General features: G+C 43.0%; 1 protein-coding gene across 1 annotated transcript in view; it reads right to left on the bottom strand.

Moving 5' to 3' along the window:
- Entrep2 (endosomal transmembrane epsin interactor 2) overlaps positions 1-27,275 on the bottom strand; it is a 401,477-nt gene that overhangs the window by 218,001 nt on the left and 156,201 nt on the right. The window contains exon 2 of the mRNA XM_055623385.1: positions 10,296-10,352. Within this exon, the coding sequence (XP_055479360.1) occupies positions 10,296-10,352 (57 nt within the window). The remainder of the gene's footprint in view (positions 1-10,295; positions 10,353-27,275) is intronic.

Consider the following 27,275-nt stretch of genomic DNA (forward strand, 5'->3'; position numbering starts at 1 on the left):
CAAGTAACCAAACACTTTCTGATTGGATTTAAGGACTTCTACACAGGATGAAACCGCTACCTGTTACTACCATTGAGCCAACAACCTATGGTTGGACAGGTAACAGGTCCTGGGAGAGAACCTACCCTGGGAGAGAACATTTACATTTGCCACTGTTCTGCTAAATGGACATCTCCTACTGACCTAGATTATGCCCATAGATTAAGACATTTCTCAACCTTATTTGCAATAGATGATGGATAACACAGAGACCCACAACAGACCAAGATACAAAGATTAAAAAACTGCAGAATGTCCAGCCTTAAATTAAATTACATATATATGTAATATATATCATATATATATATATATTCTATATTAATATCACACTCCCTCCTCCAAAGGTTCAGGAGTCACTGTGTAAGGGGAGACAGAGGTGGATGACTGGAAGGAAACAGTGTTTTCTAGACACAATCGTGTAGCTGCAAGTATCAACTCAGAGTAGATGTGACAGCATGCACAACTTGCATAATCTCAAGCCAGACAAAGCCCCAGCATTGAAGGGGGAGTTGGGCATAAAGTCCCACCCCTAGCCAAGAAGCTATTGGCAACTCTTAGCTGCTGACAGCGGGGACAGTATTTTTCTCTAAAGTATAGACCCTGCTAAAATGACCACACTCCAGTGGAAGGCCACACATTCTACAGCATTTGAGCACTACAAATAGGCCTTGATAGGCCTGTGGGGCACAAAGACACAAAGTTGTGTGGGAAGAGATGGAGGGTATATCTGGGGAGATTTGGGGGAACGAAGGTAAATATGATCAAAACACCATTGTCGGAGAGTCTCAAAGAACTATTTTTAAGACATAAAAAATGCAATGTAACAAAAGGTGCCACATGTGGTACATTAAAATACTCCAAGAGGATAAAGAACTGTGTTCAACATGTTCCCAATGCCACCTTTCAATGACAGTTGGGCCTCACTGGGAGATACCAAGAAACCAGAGTTCTGTGAAGTGAGAGACATCTTTTCAGGAATGCCATCCGTTGGCAACCATGACATATTTTACTTCTCCCCTTAAGAGCTGACAATTCTGAAAGGGGTTCTCCAGGGTGACATCAGGAAAATGGCTAATTGAAGACCTGAAAATCCACTGCTGCATAAAAAGAAGTAAATTCGCAGAGACATTGCTAGGATCAGTTTGCTGAGAACTCTGGAAGTGAGCCAGTATCTTTCGGGCAACCTTAGGATTCCTTCGTCAAAGTAAACAGCTGAATACTGTGTTGGAAGAGTAAACTTTATGGTTCTTTGGCTTGCCCTACTCCACCTTCCACCTCTATACTAACCTTGAAATCAGTTCACATTTCTGGTACAAGTCTAGAAGCCACCTGAAGGAAATAACAGCCTGCTTTCAGAGACACTCCCAAATAACTGGCCCTTCTAGAAATTATCTGGAGACCATTCTCAATGGTAATCTGCACATTGCCTTACTTGAAACCCGCACAGTAGGAAATGCCTGAACCCTGGGGGAGAATTGGCACATAATATTTCTAGGCAAGTATTTCCATTCTGTAGTTGCTTAAGTAGTAGATAATATCCATGGCAGATTAGAAGAGATCACCCAAAAAGCCTTTTAGTAAGAGCTAGGGAGTAAAATGATCACAAGCTTTTGTAAAGCCACTGCATCTTCAGGGAACACAGTATGCCACCTGGCTATGTGGAGATGCGTATATGCCCGGGGTGGAATGGAGACTGCTCTGAACTGTAGCCTCTAAGTCTAGAGTTCACGTAAGCAGAAAATGAACAGTAAAGCAGATTGTCAGATGCTTGGAATTATGTTCAAAGCATGCCCCAGAAGACACACACGGCCCCTTAGCAAAGACTAGGCTCTAGCTGGACACCTTTACGGGAATCTTTGTCAAACCATAATCGAACTAACTACTAGATTTACTAGACAGTTCAGCAGCGTGTATGACAAGTAATCCTACTTTACATAATTTGTTAAGAAATCACTGAACAAACAAGTGGCAAAATCTACAATAAACAGTATCAACAGTTAAATATGGAGTTGGGTAAACTTAATTGCCATAGGAGACATTATACTCTTGAAACAAAAGTCTGGTTTGCAACAAGGAGATATAAAACCTGTGAAGATGTAGCAAGCAAGTCACATGTCAGAGTGGGAAAACAATCAGTGTAAACAGTCCCAGAGGAAGGTCAGATGGTGGGCTTAAAGATTTCAGCTCAGCTCTTTTACATATACTGAAGAGACCTAAAAGAAATCTTGTTAAAAAAAAATACAGGGAAAACAAAACAGGACAAAAACATAGAAAAAAATTAAGTAGAAAATATTTTTAAAAAATGGCAGGAGTGAGAAGAAAGTATCAGCCACAAAGGAAGGACCTGAAAGGCAGGCTGACATCACCAAGTCTGGACAGAGAGGGAACCAAAGAGCAAAGAAACAACAAACCTGAAGCCAGCAGTTCTCAGCCTGTGGGTTGTGACCCCTTTAATAAACTTCTCTCTCCAAAAACACCTGTACTACAATTCATAAGAGTAACAAAGCTACAGTAGTGAAGTAGCAATGAAAATAATAGTATGGGCGCTGGAGAAACGGCTCAGTGGGTAAGAGCACTCATTGGTTGCCCTTCCAGAGGACTGAAGTTCAATTCCCAGCACCTACATGGCAGCTCACAACTGCCTGTTGCTCCAGTTCCAGGGATCAGGCACCATCATGCAGATAAATATGCGAGCAAAACACCAATGCACATAAATTTAAAAAAATAAACATTTTTTTTAAAAAGGAAAGAAAATAATTTTATGGTTGGGGGTCACCACAACATGAGGAGCTGTATTAAAGGACTGCAGCATTAGGAAGGCGGAGAACCACTGTCTTAAGCAATACATAGAACACCACCCAAAAGGCTAAAACACACATGAAGAGAGTAGAGAGAGGGGAGGGGAGAAGAAGAAACAAGGGTTAGAAGAGTATTTGAAGAAGCTATGGCCCCAAACTTCTCAAATTTGATAAAAGACATGAATCTAAACTTCAAAGCCCAGTGAATCACAAGTAGGTCAAACTCAAAAGGACTGATACCTGGACATGAGTTAGGTCAATTGTCAGAAGCTAAAGTCAAACAGAGATCACAGAAGCAAGAACAAGTGACCGTCACTCACAAAGGATCCCCAAAAGATCAATAGCTGGTCTCTCACAAATCACGTATGAGAAAGGGCAGCACAGGGCATTTTAAGGCTATAAACTGGAAAGAAAAGAAAAGAAAAGAAAAGCCTATGAATCAAAAATTCTATATATAGCAAAGCCATCCTTTTAAAACGAAGGAAAATTTGAGCCATTCCAAAATAAAAACTAAAAGCATTAGCTATGAAAAACATCCTACAAGAAATAAGAGAAAAAGATAGCAAAGAAACATAACTCCTCTCTTGTCTGATTTAAAAGACAACCGGGTAAAATAATGATTGCATGGTTGGGGTGAGGAGCACACAACATACAAAGATTTACTTTGTAAGAAAACAGCATAAAGAAGGAAGATTGGCATCGCAGAAGGCCAGCATATGTATAGAATTGGCATTAAGTTAGTATTCATCTGAAATAGGCTGCTACATGTTATGATGTTCACCTTGTTATGGAGAATAATAACTAAGAAAATTATACAAAAATACATGCCTAAAATAATAGAATTAAAGTAGTATGCTAGAAAATGTCTTTTGAATGCAAAGGAAGGTAACAACAGAGGAACAGAAAAACACTTTTACAGACAAGGCACTTAGAAAGCAGAGTTTGAATCATGATTCTTCCTTATCAGAACATATGTTAAGTGGAAAAATACCTTCAGTTACAGGGCAGACACTGGCAACATATATTTTTAAAATACAACCCAACCACATGATGTCTATAAGAGGCTCACTTTATATTCACAGACACAGAGAAAAACAGCAAAAAGATGGAACATGATGCACTGCAACCTTGCAAGAGTTGGCTTAGTTAACATGATGCTAGATAAAATGGTCTTTAAGACAAAACTGTTAGCAGAAACATGGAAGGGCATTTTACAGTGATGGACGAGTACATCAGTCAAGAAAATATAATCATCAAAAAACATACCCACACCTAAAATACAGCCAAGACTTACAAATAGTATCCTGAACACCTTGGTCAACAGCCCTGCTCTGAAATAAAAAATGTGTGGTTTGCCTAAGTTTGCGAAAACTTGAGAAACAAGTAAACCCTTGGAAAGGTGTTGAGTTCTCACTCTTGCTACCCACAGAAAGGATCCAAGGAGTTAATAACAAAGTACTGGTAAAGGAGCTCCATGGCACAAATGTAGACAGCAGGGTAGAGTAGCATTGGCTAATGATGCTCCAGTGTACAGGCACGAAGCAGAGACTCTGGGAGGTAAGATCGCAGACCCTGAAACATACTCCCCGGGCTTATATCTAGGCCTCTCCTAGCCACAGAAATCTATATCTGTATCTGTATCTGTATCTATTTATATCTATACCTATACCTGTACCTATATCTACAGATATGACTAAGTTTGGCTATAACCACACCATTGAGAGGGGGACCTAAGAAATGATTAGTAAATGTAAGCGGTTAATATTTTCATCATCATCATCACCATCCTCCACCCACAATGAGCACAGTTCCAAGTCGCTCTGAACCTTCAAAGGCGAACTTTAATGATAGGGACCAAAAGAGAAGGCAGCTTTGCCTAACAGAAAATAGGCCTGGTTGTGGCACGATGAGGTTACTTTATCCCCGGGGGCATCTAAAGTAGATGATGCCATCAGCATTGGTGTCCACATTCACAGATACCCAAGAATGACTTCTCATCCTGGGTCAGGCTGATCACAATGAAGTTTAGTGGGAGAGACTATATATTCAACCTTCCTATACACCAAGAAATCATAAGAAACCCACCAACCTACTACATGCATTTACACACACACCCCATACACACACTAGCCTTTTTCAGTGATAGAAGTGGACAACCTGGGATTGCTCCCCAAAAGGGAGGGCCTGGGAAAGAAAACTATATAGTCTGACCTGTGGGTTGCAAGGTTCATGTTTCGTAAAACATGAATGATGCTATAAAAAAAATAGAAAGAGAGAGAGAAAGCCATCCCAAAACAATAGAAAGTTCTTAGCAAATTGCACAGCTGTGCAATTCAAAAATGTAATATTCAACACTAGGGTTAACCAGTAGAAAGAATGTAGCTGAAGCCCAGATAAGCTATTTAGAAAATAAAATAAAGGAATCATACCTAGAAAGAAAGAAAAAAAAAAGACAAGAAAATAATAGAAAATGTTAAGGATCCTAGAAGGTCAATTTAGTGGGAGAGATGTCTGCTTGAAATTCAAGAAAGAAAAACCAAAAAGGATAAAGAAGAGATTATTTAAACTTGCAGTAAAATTTTCTTGAATTTCCTAATAAACAAATAATCAGAATGAGTCTGTCTCCACAGTATGTGGTTACTAGGTCTGAGATCAATGTATTAATAGTTATTCAGAAATTATAACAGAAAATGTCTTGATATTACAGTTATAATTTGTCCAGAAATTCATGTATAAAATCAATCCATTCATGATGAAATTCAAGCCACAATCATTTTGTCAACTTGGTACATTTATCCTAAATTTTATAAAAGAGAAAAGTGCACAGAAGTAGCCAAGAAAATTATTAACAAGACAAAACCATGACTTGTGAAGGGCTGGCTTCTTAAAGTTGATGACACTGGCTTCAGGGGAGACTGACAGTTTGTTCCACAGCACAGACATCAATAAACGGACTTAAATCCATGGTGGTGCATGCCTTTAATCCCAGAAATTGGGAAGCAGGAGCAGGTGATCTCTGTGAGTTCAAGACCGGGCTGGTCTACAAAGTGAGTCCAGGAAAGTCAGGGCTACACAGAGAAACTCTGTATCGAAATACTAAAACCAAAAACCAAACCAAACCAAACCAAACCACCACTACCACCATCAACAACAATGATGAAAACAACAACAAACAGATTCATATCCAGCAGTGGAGGCAAAGCCTGATCACACGTAACAGAAAATACTAACATTCAGAAACTGCTACTGAAAGAGTGACTACCTATCCTTGGCTACATGATGAGACATATAACCTGGGGTATAAAAAACTTTGACACATGAATGGGGGAAAACCTAAACAGATTGTACAAGATTAGAAATAATAATAATTAAAATAAAACCCGACAGGTGCTGGAGAGATGGCTCAGCAAATGAAGTCATAAGCTGCCAAGCCTGATAGCTTGAGTCTGGTCTCCAGGATCCACATGGTGGGAGGACAGAAGTGACTCCTCCAGGTGTCTTCTGACCTCCTCACTTGTGGCACGACACATGGGCATGCATGGGTGCATGCACATACACAGACAGACAGGTAGACAGACAGACAGAAAGACAGATAGGGCAAAAGGCACATCATCAATTAAATTAAAATTAAAAGACAACAACAGCATAAAATACTATTCATTTAAAACTAAAAAAGCATCCAAGTATTAGGAAATCTCACAAATAGTGCAGTGAAGATAGGAAATAACATCAAAGCCAGAGTCCTATCATAAAAGGCAGACAATACCAAATCCAACCCTAAATCTCTCTGGTACCCATATTGCTTCACACGAGAACTCTTTAAAATAGATTCACGATGCTGTGTGACACATGAGATAATCTATAATTTGTTATGTATAAAAATATTTCAACTTCATGCATAGTTTCTTTTTGGGAGAAAGGCGAATGGTTTGTTTTATTTTAAGAATGTATTTAAATTTTTTCATATAGTAGTCTTTCAATAGTGTTAAAATTATTACAAAGGTAGGCAGGATCCGACTCAATACTAGTTTACGTACGTCTTTTTTAATAATGCTATCTGTGATTACACATGAGAGTGTTGCCATTAGGATCACAAATGACACAAGTTGCTTCTCTTGAGTCTTTTGACAAATCATCTACTTAGAGCTGTGTGGTCTGGGTACTAACTTGGGATTAGTTACTGCAAAGAGAACAAGTCCCTCAATCATATGGGTCACTTCATATGACAAATGACACCAGGTTAAAAAAAAACTATCTTTATTGTCATTGATCTCACTGGCTTTTGGCATCTGAAAGGCTCTCACAGCATACCACAACTCATATCTCACAGAATACACACACAGAGGGAGAGAGAGAGCGAGAGCATTTATCTCTCTCTATGCTTCAAAGTCTTCTTCCTCAAGTACTGGTCAAGTGCCTGCTGTCCCTTCCCCTCCTCCCTAACAGATCCTTTTCCTCCATTATGTCACCAGCTTTATGTTAGAAGTTTTGACTCTCATTCAGCCCACAGTCTGTGTAGATGCTCAGGACCACGCAAAGGAAGAAACAGCACAGCTTGCAACTAGCTCATGTGTGGGAGTCTCTGGAGACACCCATCCCAGCCATCAGCAGGGTCACTCATCCTTGCAATCACCCAGTGACCCCTGCAGGCATCTAACGAGGCTTCTTTCTAACCACCATAAGGGTCACTTTCCTTCACAGAAGTCAAACTCACTGTAGTGGTCACCAGAGGAGAACAGAGGCCAGTGATCTCCCTGGGAATGAGAAGACCGAGTGAACAAATACTGAGGTCATAAACCTGAGACCCCATGGATGAGCTTGAACAGACAAAGACAAGGAAGGGAAGGATGTGACAGTGGCTCTCAGTATCCAGGCTGGGGTGTGGCAGGATCAGAGGAGAACAAGTCAAAAGATGTGTGGTTAGAGGACAGACACCATGCGGAAGGGAATGTCTATGAGACCCATGGTGGGCTGAATGGAGAAAAGGCCGATTTTGGAGTCAAGGTCTTGGGTTCAAGGCTAAGGTGGCTTTTGTTAAAGCCTGGGGGCTACCACTTCTCTTCTAAAATACAAAGCTGACTCTTACTGTCTACTGGGAGGAGAAGTGTACACACTACACTCAACCAATGGCCACCGTCATTACCCGTATTATTTCACTGGTGTTACCAGAGAGAGAGCATTTGGGATCACTCACCTAAGAATCCTGGGTGACAGCTCCTTTCATGTGTTACCGTGGCAAGTATATAACTCCCAGCCAGATACTTGGTGGAATGCTAGTTTGGATGTTGCTATGATGTTTTCATGAGAAGGATGACTTCCTCCAAAGAGAAGGGACCTCCTTTCAGACTCAAGTGACACTCATTCTACCCTGAGGCTCTAGCCTGCAGACTAAGGGACTCCTGACTGATACGCAGATATTTAGGAATGGAGAGTTGGGTCTCTGTATCCATTGGTTCTACACAAACTAAAGAACATGCTTATGGGAGAGACAGCTACCTACCCAGCAAAACTCCCCTCCCTCCACAATGTGTAGCTGCCTCTGAGAAATGTCTGTTCAGACACGCAGCATATGGTGACAAGTTCCTCCTGTGAGATGTGCATCACTGTTAGGCCAAGGCCCACCTCCTCACTGAATCCCACAGACTCCAGAGGCATAGGGAATAGGGGGACCACAGATGTTAAGATCTCTGAACCTTCTGTGGAAAAAGTATCTGCTGACAGCAGCGTCTGCCCTGGAGAACCAATAGGAGTAAACCTGCCCTGCACAAAGACACTACAAATCTGAGGATTGGCACGATGGTTAGCATTTCCCTAGTGAAGCCCTTCATCCTCAGCTGGGGCCTGGGAGGAGATCAATCATAGCAAGGTGAATGTGAGCACCTTCCAGAGAGCAGCTGGTCCTACACCAATCACCCAGCAGGACTCAGGAACAAGCAGTTGGAAGAATGCCTCTACAGGCCCAGCTGCCATCCCCTCCTCCCTGCACATGGCTCCAAAACCTCTCTTCCAGCTTTTCCAGGATACACCTGAGCCACATCCATAAGGCATTTCTCAGGCACCTGGGTGCTGGCCACCACACGAGGATCTCCATCCTGGGCCCAGGACAGGAAGTGGAGCAAGGGGTTGACCTGGTGACTAAGGCTATATCTTTCTATATCCATCCTAAGGAATACAGTTTTCTTTTGTTAGATGGCTGGCATCAAAGGTCTTAATCTGTCGGTCCTGTGAGGGTATTCAGGAATAATGGAACAGACTGTCTCCGTGTTGCTAAGGACAGCTCAGAAGTTATGGCTGGTCCCCAGCCAGTGTGTGTACTGCCAAACCATTCCTCACAAAACCAGCTTCTCCATCCCCATGCTGGATTTGCCATAAGGTCACCCACCCAAAAGCGAGAAGGGTTGGGGTGGGATATAAGGGATATATGAAACAAGAACAACCAGGTGGAGTTCTTTTTGTTGTTGAAGCTGGGTGGAGGGTATACCAGGACTCACTATGCCAGTCTTTCTCTCCACTTTTCTGCACATTTGAAATTTTCTATATTTAAAAAGAGAGAGAGAGAGAGAGAGAGAGAGAGAGAGGAAATCTCTTCTGTGAGCTGAACTACACAAGAGGAGACTCAACCAAATCCAAGCCACTATCTCCTCTGACACCATTTCAGGATATGACTGTCACATTCACGAAGGAAGTATCTTTCAGAAACACATTTGTTTCCGCCCCGCCCCCATTTCCATTAATAATTAGCACACATCATTATCTCCAAGTCCTATCACTTAAGACAAGATCTTAAATAATTGATTAATACAAAAGGAGAACACAACCACACTGCCTTGTTCAGAGCCCATCAAAGTTCCTCTTCTAGTCCTGACACAGTCACATCAATATCCTAATGCACACATGAAGAAGACCAGGCTGCAGATCAATACACACGCAGATGCTTGGGGTACTTCTCAGAGGGAAAACCCATCATCCGTCCCCACTCCTGGTGGTCCACACCTCCGTACCCTGCCCAGGAATGGTTCTACTCAAGAAAGAATCTTTACTTTACCAATGCAGTTTATAAGTGCACAAAAGAACTAACATTTCTTGACCTCTGGTAGAAGGTGTGTTGTCCCTACACTTTCATGTAAGTATTTGCACATGCACACACAGATCTTAGTGTCTGGAAAAAGCATCAGCATCCTTTCAAAGACTTTCAAACTGTCTTTGTTCTCTGTCTTCAAGAGCTGTCACTAGAGCAAAGGGAACAGATCAAGTTCGTTGACAGAATTGTCTTAGGAATCACTAAAGGAGCATGCTGGGAAGTAGAGCATGCCAATGCTGGGAGTCCATCAGCAATTAGCCGACACTACCCACCACCTCCTGTCAACAGCCACACGCTAGCTGCCACCGCCTCTGCCATTTACTCCTCTGCAGCCAGAGTACTGTCCAAGGTCACTTGGAGCTCCGGGGACCACTTACCACAAGTGACAGAGGCCTCTTCCAGGAGACAACACCAATGAGTCCAGACAACAGCACCTGGAAGGAAGGAGAGTAGAGGGAGGTGAGACACTTGGAAGTTGTCTTTCAGACCAACTTCAACCTGTTCCACCCAGGAAAGGTCATGTAAAACCCACACAACACAAGAGGCAAAGCTACGCCAACACGTAGCGTCAGCCTCCACAACATAACAGATACTCTGTTTCGCAGGGTCACAGAGAGGTCACCATATGGTGCAAGGTGCTGCTCTACACCGCCCATCACAGGACTATCCACCAAAAAGATCCCTCCCCCAACCCAAGGCTCATCAGTTCTCCATCACCCTATGCTCTTCCCATTTCCCAAGCTGCTCTCTTCAACCTCCTTTCAGAGTCCTAATCCCCAATACCAGGATCTCAAGATTTTTGTTTCCTCTTCCCATGCCCATGGGAAACTAGCTACTACGTGGCCCTTGGAAGCCTTCTGTGTTGGTGTCTCCACAGCCCAGGGCTCTGTCATCTCTTCTAAGCATCTCTTTGTCTGTAGCTTGTGCTCCTGGTACTCACTATTCTCCCATTCAACATATTCAAAATGCATCTGAAGCCATCACCTCCCAGACCCAGTGTTCCTCTTACAATCTCACCTTTCCATAGGAATGCTCCTTTGTCCTGGCTGCTCCTGCCTAAATCTCATTCCTTGTCAGCCCTCCCCTGTATCCAAACAGATGCAGAGCAGGAGGCTCTAGAGTGCTGTGCAAGACAATTATTCAGGAGGCCATAGCATAGATAAGCTATTTAGATGTGAGATCCTGGAAAGGTGGACCACGCACACCTGCCAGAGAGGGCTTCAGTCAGGCAGCCATGGACCCGACTGAAAGCCCTGGATGCCTTTTCCCTGGGACTCCACTAGGGTCCACCAGACCTGTGGAGATGGTGCTACTGGCAGAGCTACAAAGTCTGCTTGGTTACTGCCCCAGTAAAAAACTGTTCAGTTGCTGTGAAGAGACAGCATAGCCAGGGAAACTCTTATAAAGGAAGTCATTTAACTGGGGCTTGATTATAGACTTAGAGGACTAGTTCATGAGCATCATGGTGGGGGAGCTGATAGGAGTGGTGCTGGAGCAAATAGCTGAGAACTTCCCCAGAACTGGGGGCATGAGAGAGAGAGAGAGAGAGAGAGAGAGAAAGAGAGAGAAAGAGAGAGAAAGAGAGAGACTGGGCTTGGTGTGGGCTTTTAAATCCTCAAAGCCCGCTCCGAGTGACACACATCCTCCAACAAGGGCACACCTTGGTAGACCCTTTTCAAGTGATCCACCAAGCAATGGTTAAGCCTTTAAACACATGCGCCTATGGAGGTCATTCTCACTCAAAACGCCACTTTCATTCACCCTTAGCCCCTCTGCACTTGGCAGAACCAAATAGACCTGATAGGCTTTAGCCAATGCTTATGAATCTTCCAATCAGCACGGACGGTTAACCTTTACCCTCCTCCATGGGCTCCCCGGCAACCTCTTCGTGATATTCCCCCTCTAACGCTGAGGAGGCCTTTGCCTTCCAGTTCTATGGCCTCTGGGCATCTGAGTCTAATTCTTCCAAAAGCCTTCAAACCACGCATGCAACTTCGATCTCCAATACCCAAACATGCCCAGCAGCCTCCGTAAGGCCAGACTGAGTCTCCACAATCTCAAGTCATTTTAAAGTTAGATCATTAGGTCATTTCTCTACTGGACATCTTGTTACCACTCCTGTCACCATCGCCTGCTTGACATTTCAAATTCAACCTCCATTGCTTCACCTCCAAATCCTTCTCTTGGGCTTGGCTTGAAATTCCAACCAGACTGCCATCATTTTCTGAGCTCATAGCTCTACATAGTTCTAGGGTTAGTAAGTGGCAAAGCTGGATTGAGACTTCTGTGTGCTGAGCCATTAGAATGTGCCTTGCTGTCTTTTATGCTTAGACAATAGGCTTACTCACTCACCCCTAGCTATGTGATGAACTGGCTGAGGAAAATTGGGGCTTTCCCGCTCCCTCCCTTCACTCCTTTCTAATCACATGTACCAAATAAGGTTCTTGTGAGCCATGAACAGGTGAATGTCTGCAAGCCAGAAGATAACTCTCACAAGACACAGACCTTGCTGGCATCTTGGCCTTGGCCTTTGTAACCTCTAGAATTATGAGGGGGGAAAAAATCTAAGCCATGGGCTTCTGTGTGGTATGGTAATGATATCTGATTAATATGTAGTGTTTGCATCAGCATAACAAAATACCTCAGATAACTAGCTTACATAGAGCACAGACGGAGAGTAGGAAGACAGCTCAGTGGATAAAATGCTTGCTGCACACCAAGAGGACCTGAGTCCAGTCCCCAGGGGGCCATGTAAAAGCTGAACTTGGAGGCACACTTTTTGTAAGCCTCCTGGGCAAAGGCATGCGAATCCCTGGAGTTCCCTGGCCAATCAGTCTATCCAGTGGATGGGTTCCAGGTCCAGTGAGAGACCTGGTCCACGAAGGTATGGCGGAGAGTGACAGAGGTGGATACTCGATGCTGACCTCTGGTCTCCCCACATGTCCGTGCACTCACACAGACATGTACATAGGTACCTAGGGCCCCCGTGAACACATACATACTCATGCATATAACACACACACACACACACACACACACACACCCCTAAGGTTGCCCTGGGCTCAAGGTTCCAGAGGTCCCGATGAATGACTAGCTGTACTGTTGCCCAGGCCTGAGTTGAGGATAGCACAGTATGATTAAGATGTGTAAAGAAGAAAAGCCTCAGGGCCAGAAAGCAAAGGAGGGGAGGGAAGGAGGCCCCATAATACCCTTTAAGAGCTTGTGTCCAAACACCTGAGGGTCTCCCACTTGACCTCTCCAGCTACCATTTCCCAACAGCACCAGCCAAGAGACTTAGACTTCAACACATTGGCCTCTAGGGGTTATATGAGATCCCAATTACTGAGTATGCTACTCTGCCTGGAGTGGGACTCTCTCTCCCCACCCTCTCCCCATGCTCCTACTTAAGCAGAGGCTTCCTGCCTCCCAGGGTAGAAACACTGGGGTCAGTACTAAGGGCAGCAGGGGCCATGCCAGAACAGTTCAGAGAAGGTTTTTAAAACTCCTCTGAGGGGATGCTTCCTGCCCTTATCCATTTGTGACCCGAGGGAGCAAGGCCCATCCTTCAGAGCACAGTAGAAAAGAGTTTCAGAGCCCCTATTCCTTGACTATTGATTCTTAGTTTGAACTCTTTTTTTTTTTCCTCAACTCCAGCTTCCAGTGAGGAGCTATATCATGTTGTGGAGCGTTGGTAGTTCTGTAGGTTTATTTTATGTCATGCCTGTGAGGAATCAAGCTAGCTGTGAAATTACCAGGCCGTGAAACCGCTGACCCATTTAATTGACCGGTTTTGTTATTCAAAGTCCACAATTCGACAAGAATATAGGAAAAACTACAGAAGGTCAGAGAAGAGTAGCATATAATTAAACAGCTGTGGAAGAAAAAACAAAGAAAATGGGAAAGGCGGGACGCTGCTGCTTGGAGAGGGGAGCTTGCAAGCATGTCCAGAGTTAAAAGGATAACAACTCCCTCTTCCCAGCTTCCCTACCCAACCTAGGGAAGGTCAGAGATCAAACTAGAGTTGAGACAGAAGTTCCTGCTGCAGGCGGCAATGAAAAGGGTAATAGACTGTCAGGTAGTAATGGCCCTGTTACAGCAAAAGTGTTTTTCCATTGATGGTAGCACTGCCTGAAATGAGAGAGGCCCAGAATACACTAGCTCTGTAGATCTCATCTTCTTAATGCTAGAATGTTCTTTTGATGCCTACAATCAAGAATTTTGTTCAGATCATCAATTCTGATTCAAAGGCAAATGACGAGGCAACATTTTAAGCAGTGAGACTCATCCTTCTAGAAGGAAGATGAGTGCCAATTCAATTACTTTCCCCAAACACATGGCAGGTGTGCCCAACAGCTATTGCGAAGTCAGCTCGCTGCCAAGAAGCCGTGTTTGCTCCATGCCTGGAGAACGAAGCTGTTGCAAAAATGGAGTAAGTGATCTGCCTGGACTGAATGATGCCTGCTGAGCTGTAAGAGCCACAGCACTTCAGACTGCAGCTCTGTCTCAAGCCGTTACTGCTTGGTTTCACACAGAGGGATAGACCCTTCCCCCCCACCCCACCCCCGCTTCATTTTCTTTTCTGTGAACCTTTCCTCGTCTGGCTTTCTGCCACATGACAGGGCTTATTCAGCTGTATACTCTTATTCTTCTCTACCGCCAGGAAGCAAACTCACCATCGTGCCAGCCCTGCCAGTGACTGCGTTCTTCTCTTGAACTCTCACTACCAGCTACTTGCAACCTGTGGCTGCTCGCCTCCTCTATCTCATTTCCTCATGAGGTCTGCACCAGCATACTGAACTCACTGTGCTCCAGAGAAAGCTCTTAACGTGCCACTCTCACAGACACAGAAATAAGGCTGTATCCCCTTCTCAAGCTCTTTGAAACTGAGTTCAAAAGCTACCTGTGCTTTGATTTTATAGCCTCTAATTTATGGTCCAACGCAGTACCTCGCTCCTCCATGCTCATTGTCACATAGGCGATCTCAGACTGCATTATATGATATAGAATTTCTGTTATCCCTTGAAAAGATATAAAGGTCAGATATTTTCCTTTGTTTGCAGCATTTCTCTGAAGACTCCTTTTCCTCTGCCTCTCCTCCCTCATTATCCTGTCCATGACAGCTATCTTTGTTACTCTTACTTTAAGCTATACTTTCCATTTTTAAAAAATTTTATTCTTTGAGGATTCTGAACAATTTATATGTATATGTGTGTGTACATATTCCCAACTCCTCAAAGACCCCCACCTTCCTACCCCAATTTTTTATTCTCTCTCTTAAAAAATTCAGATCCAGGTTGTGTTTCCCAACTACCCCTGGGCACAGAGTCTGTGTGGAATGTGGTTGATATACCAGATGTCACTCCATTGAAGAAAACTGACACTTTCTTACCCAGCAGCCATCAAACACCAATAGCTCCTCAGCTAAGGGCGGGACTCCATGATGGGATAATGTCTGGCCTGAGCTTTCTGTCACATGGTCCATGCTGTCACAATCCCTGTGGGTTCATTTGTTCATCTGCCCTGCTGTGTTTGGAAAACACTAATTCCTTGGAGTCAACCATCACCTCTGGCTCTTATGATCTTTCTGCCTCATCTTCAACATAGATCCCTGAGCCTTGAAGGGGGGGGGATAATACAGATATCATACTTAAGGCTGAGAATTCTAATGTCTCTTACTCTCTTTGCATTGCGGGTTCCCCTGTTTATTACCATCTACCTAAAGAAGAAGCATCTCTGATGAGGGTTGAGCAGTGGACTGACCTATGAGTATAGCAATATATCATTAGGAGTCATTTTATGGCTATGATCATTTGACATAATAATATTGAGAAGTTTTCCCCTAGGATTTATGACCTTGCTAGCCACAGGTCTGTGGTCTCATTGATGGTATCGAGTATGGATTCCATCTCACAGAGTAGGCCTTAAATCCAGTCAAAAAGTAGTTAGTTACTCCCGTAACATTCGTGCCCTCTTCAACCAGTGGCCATATCTCACTAGGCCAGTGTTACTGTAGCTCTTAGGGTGCAAATATGGATGAAACTGAGGATTCATTTTCTCCTCCAGTAGCATCCATAGCTACTGTGAAAGCTGGCCAATGGGAATGAAGCTTCCAGGAGAGCACCAGCTAGATTTCTTCATGCTTGTTTTGAATTTTTAAGTTTTTAAAAATTTTTATAAAGTTTATTCACTTTACATCCTGAGGGTTCCCCCTCCCTCCCATTCTCCTAGTCCCTCCCACATCCCCTCCTTTCCCTTTCCCATTTCCCTTCCCCCCTCCCAGAAGGGGAGCCCACTCCCCCACATTAACCTTCCCCAGCACATCAAGTCACATCAGGACTGCTCTTATCTTAATTCCTTGAGGCCAGGCAAGGTAGCCCTGCCAGGGGAAGTGATCCAAAAGCAGGCAATAGAGTTCATGTTAGAAACACCCCCTCACTCCCCCACCCCCACTCCCCCAGCCACACTTACACACACAAACACACACCCCACACACACTTGCTTTATTACTCAAGTATGTGCTGTCTTCAAGAACAGGGTCTTGCCATCAAGTTTTATAGGCTAACCAAGAGGGCTGACAATATCTTCTAATATTTTGAGGGGTCTGTGGCACCCACCTGGCCAACAATTCAAACAAAGATAACTCATTTTTTTTTGTACACTCTCCATTCTGTTCAATACAGTGCTTTAAGTTTTAGCTAGAGCAATATGCAACTGAAGGCAATCAAGGGGATCCTTATTTGCAGGTGGTATAATTTTATACATAGAAGACCCAACAGGAAACCTACAAGTTAGCAAACACATTCAGCAAAGTAGCGGGATATAAAATTGACACATAAATATCAGTAATATTTACAACAAACACACTGTGAAAGAAATCAGGAAGACAGTCCCTCTCATAATTGCCTCAAAAAAAAATCTTGAGATAATTCTAACTAAACAAGTAAAAGGCTTTCAAAATAGAAAGTTTAAAAAAAAATTGAAGAAGGCACCAGAAGACAGAAAGGCCTCTCATGTTCATGGGTTGATAGGATTAATATAGAAAAAATGGTCATCTTAAAAAGCAATTTACAGGGCTGGGGAGATGGGTCAGTGTTTAAGAACACTGTCTGCTTTTCCAAGGGACCAGGGTTCAACTCCCAGCACCCACATGGCAGCTCACAACTTTCTGTAAGCAGTTCCAGGTGGTCTGACACCCTCACACCAATGCACATAAAATAAAATTAAATAAACTATTTTTAAAAAAGCAATCTACAAATTCAGTGTAACCCCCATCAAAATCCCAACATAGTTCTTCACAGAAAATGAGACAGCAATCTTCAATGTCATATAGAAACACACACACACAAAACAACAACAAAAAAACAAAAACAAGCAAACATACAAACAACAACTACAACAAAAAAAGGATAGCTAAAGCAATCCTGAATAATAAAAGAACTGCTGTGGTATCACCATTCCTGGTTTAAGTTATACTACAGAGATAAAGTCATAAAACCAGCACGGCATTGGCATAAAAACAGACATGCTCATCAAGGGGATCAAACTGAAAACACAGACAGAAGTCCATACAACTACGGACAGCTGATTTTTGACAAAGAAACAAAAAATATGCACTGGAGAAAAGACAACACCACCAACAAATGACGATAGTCAAACTGGATGGCTGCTTGTACAAGAATAAAAATAGGTCTGTATCTATCTCTTCTAACAGAAGAGAAAGCAGGAATAGGGTTGAACCCAACCACACAGGAAACCAACAGCACAGGCACTAAGACCAACAGTTATACATGGGACCTCACGGAGCTGAAAAGCTTTTGTACAGCAAAGGACACTCATTTTTTTAACTCATTTGTGTTAAAAAAGTGAAAAGATAGTCCAGGAGGAAGACATGCATTAATAAAAGTATTAAATAAAGTATTAATGTAGCAAAAATCCAAGGAAAGCCAGAGTCATCTCCCTATAGAGGCAGAGAGCCACTTTCTGGGGTTGTTGGTGTGATTTTTTTGGGGGTTTACATGACATGGGCCTTGTTTTCTTGTCTGCTCTCAGCTCTTAGACACATCTAATGGGAGACCACGTATGTTGGTAGTGGGTACCAAGACTCTAGAATATTACTGGTCAGAGTGTAATTTCTGTACTTTCAAATCATTGGTTTAGAAAGCACACCCATTAATTTAAAAAATATAAAGCTGTATATTTTGTTCCAGAGATGGCAACAGCAACTTTGTTCATCTGGCTTGTCTGATCAAGAGGTCAGGGGGGCACATGCCTGTAATCTCAGCACTGAGGAGACTGAGTGAGGCAGAAACACTGGGAATTGGAAACCAGACAAGGATATTCAGTAATTCATTCATTCTTTCTCTCTCTCTCTCTCTCTCTCTCTCTCTCTCTCTCTCACACACACACACACACACACACACACACACACACACACACACACTTAAAGGCAAATCAAAGACACGAAAAGAAGTCACATTAAGTGGCTGAGCTGCCCCATGCAGGTTTGTGTAAGCATACTCCATGATGGTCCCTCAACAGGAAGTTCTGTCACACTGCCCACAGTGTGGCCCCATTGATGAGGAGCTTCTAACTGTACATGACAAAATCCTTCCCCTTTGTCAGAGTGTAACTCACTTAAGGATTCCATCTCCCACAATGTGACCCCATGGATAAGGAGCTTCTAACTGTACATGACAAAATCCTTCCCCTTTGTCAGAGTGTAACTCACTTAAGGATTCCATCTCAACCACAGCCCTGCCCACGTACAGGAACGAGGGTTAAATAAATGTGCACACACGGGCAGCATGTTCCAGCCATCACACAGTTCTGCATGCTGCAGCAGTATGAGAATTTAAGGGTAAGATGCATACATCTTTATCATTAAGGTTTAGCAACTATCTGTTTTTTTAAGTCTTCCAATATGCATGTTTATTTTTTCTATTTTACAATAATTTTTCTATTGTACAATGTGTCACACCTTTGAAAAATTATTTTGTATATATTTATTATTGTAACTATGGGATAAATTACAGTCATTTGGTAGCTATGTCAATATTATCTTATTTGTACCTGATTTATGACATATTAATTTGATTGATGTATGAAACATCAAACATCTTGAATTTTAAAGAAAGTATCTATTTTCTTTTTTTTAATTTTTTATTAATTACACGTTATTCACTTTGTATCCCCCCTGTAGTTCCCTCCCTCCTCCCCTCCCAAGCCCTCCCTTTCTCCCTTTTCTCCACAAATACCCTTCCCTTCTTTTCCTTCCTTCTGATCCTAGTCTATTAGGTCTCATCAGGACTGGTTGTATTGTCTTCCTCTGTGGCCTGGTAAGGCTGCTCCACCCTCAGGGGGAAGTGATCAAAGAGCAGGCCAATCAGTTCCTGTCAGAGACAGTCCCTGTTCCTATTACTATGGAACCCACTTGGACACTGAACTGCCATTGGCTTTATCTGTGCAGGGGTTCTAGGTTATCTCCATGCATGGTACTTGGTTGGAGTATCAGTCTCAGGAAAGATCCCTGTGCTCAGATTTTTTGGTTCTGTTGCTCTCCTTGTAGAGTTCCTGTCCTCTCCAGATCTTACTATTTCCCACTTCTTTCATAATATTTCCTGCACTCTGCCCAAAGGTTGGCCATAAGTCTCAGCATCTGCATTGATAGTCTGCAGGGCAGAGTCTTTCAGAGGTCCTCTGTGGCAGGCTCCTTGTGGAGAAAGGGGAACCCTCCTCCATTGCTGGTGGGAATGTAAACTTGTACAACTACTCTGGATATCAATCTGGTGCTTCCTCAGACAACTAGGAATAGCACTTCCTCAAGATCCAGCTATACCACTCCTAGGCATATATCCAAAAGAGGCTCAAGTACACAAAAAGGATATTTGCTCAACCACGTTTGTAGCAGCTTTATTTGTAACAGCCAGAAGCTGGAAACAGCCCAGATGCCCCTCAACTGAGGAATGGATACAGAAACTGTAGTACATCTACACAATGGAATATTACTCAGTGATAAAAAAAAAAAAAAAACAAGGAAATCATGAAATTTGCAGGTAAATGGTGGGATCTGGAAAGGATCATTCTGAGTGAGCTATCCCAGAAGCAGAAAGACACACATGGTATATACTCACTCATATAGACATATAATATAGGATAAACCTACTAAAATCTGTACACCTAAAGAAACTAATCAAGAAGGAGGACTCTTGCTAAAATGCTCAATCCCCATCCAGAAAGGCAAAGAGGATGGACATCAGAAGAAGGAGAAAACAGGGAACAAATCAACTATCTGTTTTGCATCTCCTGAATAGTCACAATGGTCATGGGCATTAATGACTAATGTAATCCATACACTGCCTCCTCCTTGGAGCACATTTTTCACTCCTGATATGAATCCCCCATGCTCTTTATTCTTTTAAAGGTACTGCTGAATTCAAATTGCCAACACTGTTATTAAAGTATTACACTCTTCTGTTTAAATGTGTTGTCCCATTTTCTATTGCCATGTTAGCTTATGTTTGACCTTGCTAGGTTAATATTTGCAAAAAATTTTGGAGCACACTCAGGCTGATACAGAAGACCTGACACAAACTTCCCAGACTCCTGACCCATGGAAACCCATAAATACTAACTCTGTGATATTCAGAGTCACTAGGCTTTTGAAATTTGGACACACAGCAACAAAAACCTAAGGGGAGGGAACTTATGTACTGAGTCTGCAAAAGAAACCTGTAAGAACCAGGAAGAAGGGGGAAAGGCTCTCCCTGTTAGATAAAACATGGCTCACTGAAAAATCTATGGGAATTATGAGAGAGTGGAGAGAAGGGGGGAAGGAAAGAGACAAGGAGAAAGGGAGGGAGAAGGGGAAGGGGGAGGCAGAAAGGAAGGACTGATTCAGTCCACTACCTGCTATAAAACTTAGAACACTGAAATATTCTGTCAGTAGTTACATTTATTTAGCATTGGCTGCACATCAGACACCTGCTGTGTGTTTATGTTTTAACTCTGCTGTGACCATCCTCAAAGGTATGAGTACTCACTGTGTCCAGGCACAGGAGGAAACAGGACAGCACAGTGGTTAACTTCCTGTCCCTGTTTATGACAGAAAGCTGTGTGAGGATATGAGTGCTTAAATTATAGTCATGCCGCTTCCCTTTACGTGTGCAAATAAAGACATAAAAGAAAGAATAAAATTTAAAGCTCCATTTATAACAGCTAGCAAAGAGGCAGGATGGTCTAGAATAAACAGGCCAGATAGGAGTGAAGTAAGAGCAGTGTCAAGAAAGTCTTAGAGCAATGGGTCTCAACCTGTAGGACATGGCTCCTATGGGGGTTGAATGACCCTTTCACAGGCGATACCTAAGGCCATTGGCATACTCAAATATACACTTTATGATTCATAACAGTAGCAAAGGGGCTGGAGCGATGGCTCCGAGGTTAAGAGCATTGTCTGCACTTCCAGAGGTCCTGAGTTCAGTTCCCAGCAACGGTTACCTGGTGGCTCATAACCATCTATTATAAGAGCTGGTGCCCTCTTCTGCCCTGCAGATGTACACGCAAACAGAATACTGTATATATAATAAAATAATTAAAAAAAAAGACAGTAGCAAAATTACAGCTATGAAGTAACAATGAAATAATTTTATGGTTGGGGTCACCACAACATGAGGAACTAACTATATTAAAGAGTTGCAGCATCAAGGAAGGTTGAAAACATTAGACAGAGGGACAAAAAGAGGTTTCATTATTAGATGGGGCAAAAGATTTCTTTTTAAGATAGAATTGTGATAGAAGGAATTAAGCAATATACATAGTCTGTGCAATTCTAACTAAAATATTTAAAAGAGATAAAATGATCGACGCAATACAAAATAAACCAGCTAAGTCTCTTGGAAAGCAACAAAACTTAATCTCTATTTTAATCTTTCTATGAGAACATAGTCTGGAGAAGCCAAAAAAGACAGAGAGACAGAGAGAGAAAGAGAGAGAGAGAGAGAGAGAGAGAGAGAGAAGAAAAAAAAACCTGAATGTTCTAGGGGAAAAAAAGGGAGATAAATTTTAAAACATTCTTGAAATCAGCCTTAACCACAGCACTGCACTAGGAGTAATGTCAGAAAAGACTGATATGTTCAAACTTTTCAAGTTTGTGGTAGGTGGATTTTAAACACTAGTGTGAATGACTGAATGCTGCAACCTGTCTCTATGGGAAGTACAAGTCTGTGCTCTGATTTGTCAGTGGGTGGAGTGTTTGTCCCCTTCTCAGGCCTGGGCTTGGCCAAAGACTTGCCTGGCTATGCCCATTGTAAACAAGACTACACATCACCCCTGTGACAGTGAAGGCCTGTGAAGCCATCACCCATGCCCCCGGGCCTCCCACATGTGTCTGCAGTCCCATTAAGCCTGGCCCTAGAATGGTCCTATTTCACAAACCCTAGTAGAAGCCTAGTGCAAAGTGGAGTTGTCTACACCAACCTGCAGACCCAAAGAAGAACAAACCATTGAGTTTTGGGGTGATATTTAAATGTGGTATTATTTATGGCAAAAGCCAAAAATCAAATTTGTAATTTTAAAAGAATATAAATCCCCCCAAACAACTCTAATTGCAAAAATAAATTAATAATGAAGATAGTAGAAAAGATTGATTTTCTTAATTTACAAAGAGTTTTTATACATTAATAAGAAAAAAGAACAACTCAATAGGAAAAATAGCCGAACTCTAAAAAGAGAATGGTCATTTGGACAGAGAATAAACCTCTAACAGCCAGCCTGCTTCAAATGCCTCAATGTTTAAAAAGTTAGAGCAATATTTAAATATTTGTATCCATCAGATGGCAATATTTTGGTGAAGTTTTGGCAAAGGGCAGTACTGTGGTCCTATACAATTCATTGAACATGGAGAAGTTAAGTGATGCCCACCTAGAGTCTTCAGACTACAGACCGGTACTGAAAGGTATGCTGCATTCTCCCAAAGGAGAAGGGTAAACACAGCCCCTGCTATACCTTCCATCTACAAGAGTGACCTGCCTGCAAGATATGCCGGTGCAATAGTGGCACAAAGCTTATGTAAGTAACCAACCAATATTTGATTTGAGCTAAGGCAACTCCGTGAGACGGAACCTATACCCAATGCTGCTTGGGTATCCAAGAGCCCGAGACTCGATACATTAGGGGTCTAGGGGAAAACCAAACATGACTGTTCTGCTAAAGGAACCTAGCAATAACTCCTAATGCCATTCTGCTATACTCACAGATCAGTGCCTTGCTCGGCTATTATAAGAGAAGTTTTCTCCTGCAGCAGATAGGAACAAACACAGAAACCTACAACCAGACAATATGCAGAGCGAGAGACTTGGAACGCTCAACCCTAAGGGGGATATCTCCATCAAATCCCTTCCCTCAGAGCTAAGGGGCTCCTGTGGAAGCAACAGAAGGGGTGTGGATCTGGATGGGGGAGGGAAAGGACTGGGAGGAGGAGGAGGAGGAGGAGAAACTGTAACCACAACATATTATATGAGAAAACATTTATCTTTTTTTAAAATTCTTCTCTCATTTATTATATCCTGACTGCAGTTTTTCCTCCCTCCCCTTCTTCATGTCTTTCTCCTGCACCAATCCTCTCCCCCAGATCTACCTCCCTTTGCTTCCCTCAGAAAACATCTGGCCTTCCAGGAACATCCAACAGACACAGCATAACAAGCTACAATAAGACCAGGCACAAGGCATCACATCAAGGCTGGACAAGGCAACCCAGTAGGAGGAAAAGAGTACCACACGTAGGCAAAAGAGTCAGGGACAAACCCTGCTCTCACTGTTAGGACTCCCACAAAAACACTAAGCTACTCAGCCTTAACATATATGCAGAGGATCTAGGCCAGACCCCTTACAGGTTCCCTGATCTCTGCAAGCTCCCAAGAGTCCTGGTCAGTTGATTCAGTGGGCCATGTTCTCTGGTTCCTCAGATCCTTCCTCTGCCTCCTCCACTGGACTCCCCTAGCTCACCTAATGTTCTCCTGTGGACTCTGCATTTGCTCCCATCAGTTGCTGGATGCAGCCTCTCTGGTCTCTCTGCTGACAATTATGCTAGGCTCCTGGTCCCAGCACATCCTACAGGAAGGACAAGTGTAGGTCTAAGGTTTTGTGGCTGCATTGGTGTCCTGATCCCTCTATTTAAGGCCTTGTCTGTTTACAGAACATGGCTGGTTCAGGTTCCAGGTCCCTCGTTACTAGGAGTCTTTGCTAGGGTTACTCTCGGAGATTCTACAGAGTTCCCATTGCGCTAGGTTCCCATCTTGTCCCTGAAATGCCCTCCAATTCCATTCATTTCTACCAGTATCTTCTCCCTCCCCTCCACCAGATCACTCCTGTTTCCAACCCTACCCACCCCAACTGCACCTGTGAAATCTATTCTACTTCTCCTTTCCAGGGAGATCTTTGCCATCTCTCTTTAAGGCCATCTTGTTACTTGGCCTCTCTAGGTCTGTGGACTGTAGCGTGACATCTTCCTGGGCAAAACACCAACAGCACAGGCACTAAGATAATCAATAAATGGGACCTCATGAAACTGAAAAGCTTCTGTAAGGCAGAGGACACTGTCAACAGAAAAACAGCACCCTACAGAATGGGTAAAGATATTCACCAACCCTACAGCCAACAGAGGCTTAACATCCAAAATATATAAAGAACTCAAGAAATTAGACATCAACAGACTAAATAATCCAACTAGAAAATGAGGTATAGATGTGAACGGAGAATTCCCAATAGAGTAAACTCGAGTGGCTGAGAAACAAAGGGGTGTCCACCTTCCTTAGCCATCAGGAAAATGCAGACCAAAACAACTGTGAGATGCCATCTCACACCTGTTGGAATGACTAAGATAAAAAACACAAGTGACAGCTCATGCTGGCTAGGGTATGGAACAAAGGGAACACTCCCCCAGTGCTGATGGAAGTACAAACTTTCACAGCCACTTTAAAAGTCAATATGGCAGCTTCTCAGAAAACTGAAAAATCAATCTTCCTTAAGAACCAGCTATAGTACTCCTGGGCACGTACACAAATGACACTCCATCCTTCTACAAAGACACCTGCTGGACTATGTTCAGAGCAACTTTATTTGTAATAACCAAAAAACTGGAAACAGTCTAGATGTTCCTCGGCTGAAGAATAGATATGGAAAATGTGGTACATTTATACAATGGAACACTACTCAGCTGTTAAAAAAAATGACATCATGAAATTTGCATGAAAATAGATGGAACTAGATAAAATCATCCTGAGTGAGGTAACCCAGACCCAGAAAGACATACTCATTTTAAGTGGATATTAGGTGTAGAGGGGGAAAAAAAAGCTATTTTCAATAAAAGAAAAAAACTTAAAATGAAGTGTGGAAAAGGCTCTCTGAAATACCGCTGATGTTGGCATAATTTGATGTATGCTTCCTTGGCATGGGGACCACTCCATGAGAGAGTCGAAATATCTCTCAGTAAAACATGCACACACCCACACTAGTGGTCCTACTGCTGGGCACTTATCCTATGGGCACTGTGCCCTTTACATGGGATTTCTGCTACACGATTTTTACAGCTAAGGCCTGCCTCTGCATGTAGCGGCAGAGGACTGCTGAAGTAAATACTGTTTCCATCTAAGGTGAATGCATACAGTATGACACTGAGAGCAAACCTGCCCAGGATGATGTGCAAGGGTGCCAAAGGTAACTAACCTAATGAGCGAGACAAGGCCTGACGTATGAAGGTCTCCCTCTCACCGGAGTCCATGAGAACAAACAATGGGTGAGGGCATGATGACGGTGTTCCTCTCTGGAAAGGTGCACAAGAAACTTAGCAGTGAGAGGCTGAACCAGAACTGAGGGGAAGTGACACTCGCCTTTTCACGTACAACTTTCTATAACATCGATTTTAGTATTATAAAGTAATAATTTTAATGTCCTGTGACACAATGCCTACTGTAATTTATGTGTATCATTACCAAAACCATAATGCTACTTGTAAAAGTTGCTGTTCCTAGGGCTGGAGAGATGACATAGTTCGTAGAGTGTTTGTCACACAAGGATTACGGCTTGAGTTCAGATCCCCAGCACTCACATACTTACTTATACACCACACAAACACATACACATCCACCCCACATATACGTACAATAATTACTGGCATTAGCCAAAGGGTTAAATGTGAAGACTAGAAACAATATAGATGCTTCCCAAGAGGGGAATGATGCCATTTGTTGATTCCTTCCCCATTGCCACCATGAAATCCACTTATAAGCAGATACTAGACATATAATATGGGATAATCATACTAAAATCTATACACCTAAAGAGGGTAAGCAAGAAGGAGGACCCTGGGTAAGAAGATCATTCCTCACTCAGAAAGGCAAATGGGACAGACATCGGAAGAGGGAGAAAACAGGGAACAAGACAGGAGCCTTCCACAGAGGGCCTCTGAAAGACTCTACCCAGCAGGGTATCAAAGCAGATGCTGAGACTCATAGCCAACTTTGGACAGAATGCAGGGAATCTTATGAAAGAAGGGGGAGATAGAAAGACATGGAAGGGAAGGAGCTCTACAAGAAGACCAACAGAACCAAGAAATCTGGGCCCAGGAGTCTTTTCTGAGACTGATACTCCAACCAATGATCATTTATGGATATAACCTAGAGCCCCTGCACAGATGTAGCCCATGGCAGGTCAGTGTCCAAGTGGGTTCCCTAGTAAGGGGAACAGGGACTGTCTCTGACATGAACTCAGTAGCTGGCTGTCTGAACACCTACCCCTAAGGTGGTGGGGAGCAGCCTTGCCAGGGCACAGAGGAAGACAATGTAGCCAGTCCTGATGAGACCTGAGAAGCTATGGTCAGATGGAAGGGGAGGAGGACCTATCAGTGGATGGGGGCAGGGGCATGGGAGGAAAAGAGGGAAGGAGGAAGGGCAGGATTGGGAGGGGATGAAGGAGGAGGCTACAGCTGGGATACAAAGTGAATAAATTGTAATAATTAAAAATTTTTAAATAAAATTTTAAAAAATGTAGTTAATTCCCCAAAGGCATATTCACACTCTGCTAAGTGAGCACATCCATATGGACACCAACCTACAAGCAGTTACAGAGCCAGGGCTGTGTCTCAAACCTGTCCTCACTTTAGTAAGGACATTACTAAAACCCAAGCCAATGATAGTTGGTTCTCTCTTCCAAGATGGATGAAAACCTTTGTCAGAAAAAAGGAGAAAACAAAATCAAAAAGCGACCCCCCAGTCTTCCTGTTACACGCAGAAGTGGGCAGTCAGAAGCAGACAGCAAAGACCCTTCACCATCACCCACACAAGCCTGGGTTCCAGCTCACAGTAACC

This window comes from Psammomys obesus, unplaced genomic scaffold, assembly GCF_907164565.1.
Source record: "Psammomys obesus unplaced genomic scaffold, mPsaObe1.curated_primary_1811, whole genome shotgun sequence".
Taxonomy (NCBI): Eukaryota; Metazoa; Chordata; class Mammalia; order Rodentia; family Muridae; genus Psammomys; species Psammomys obesus.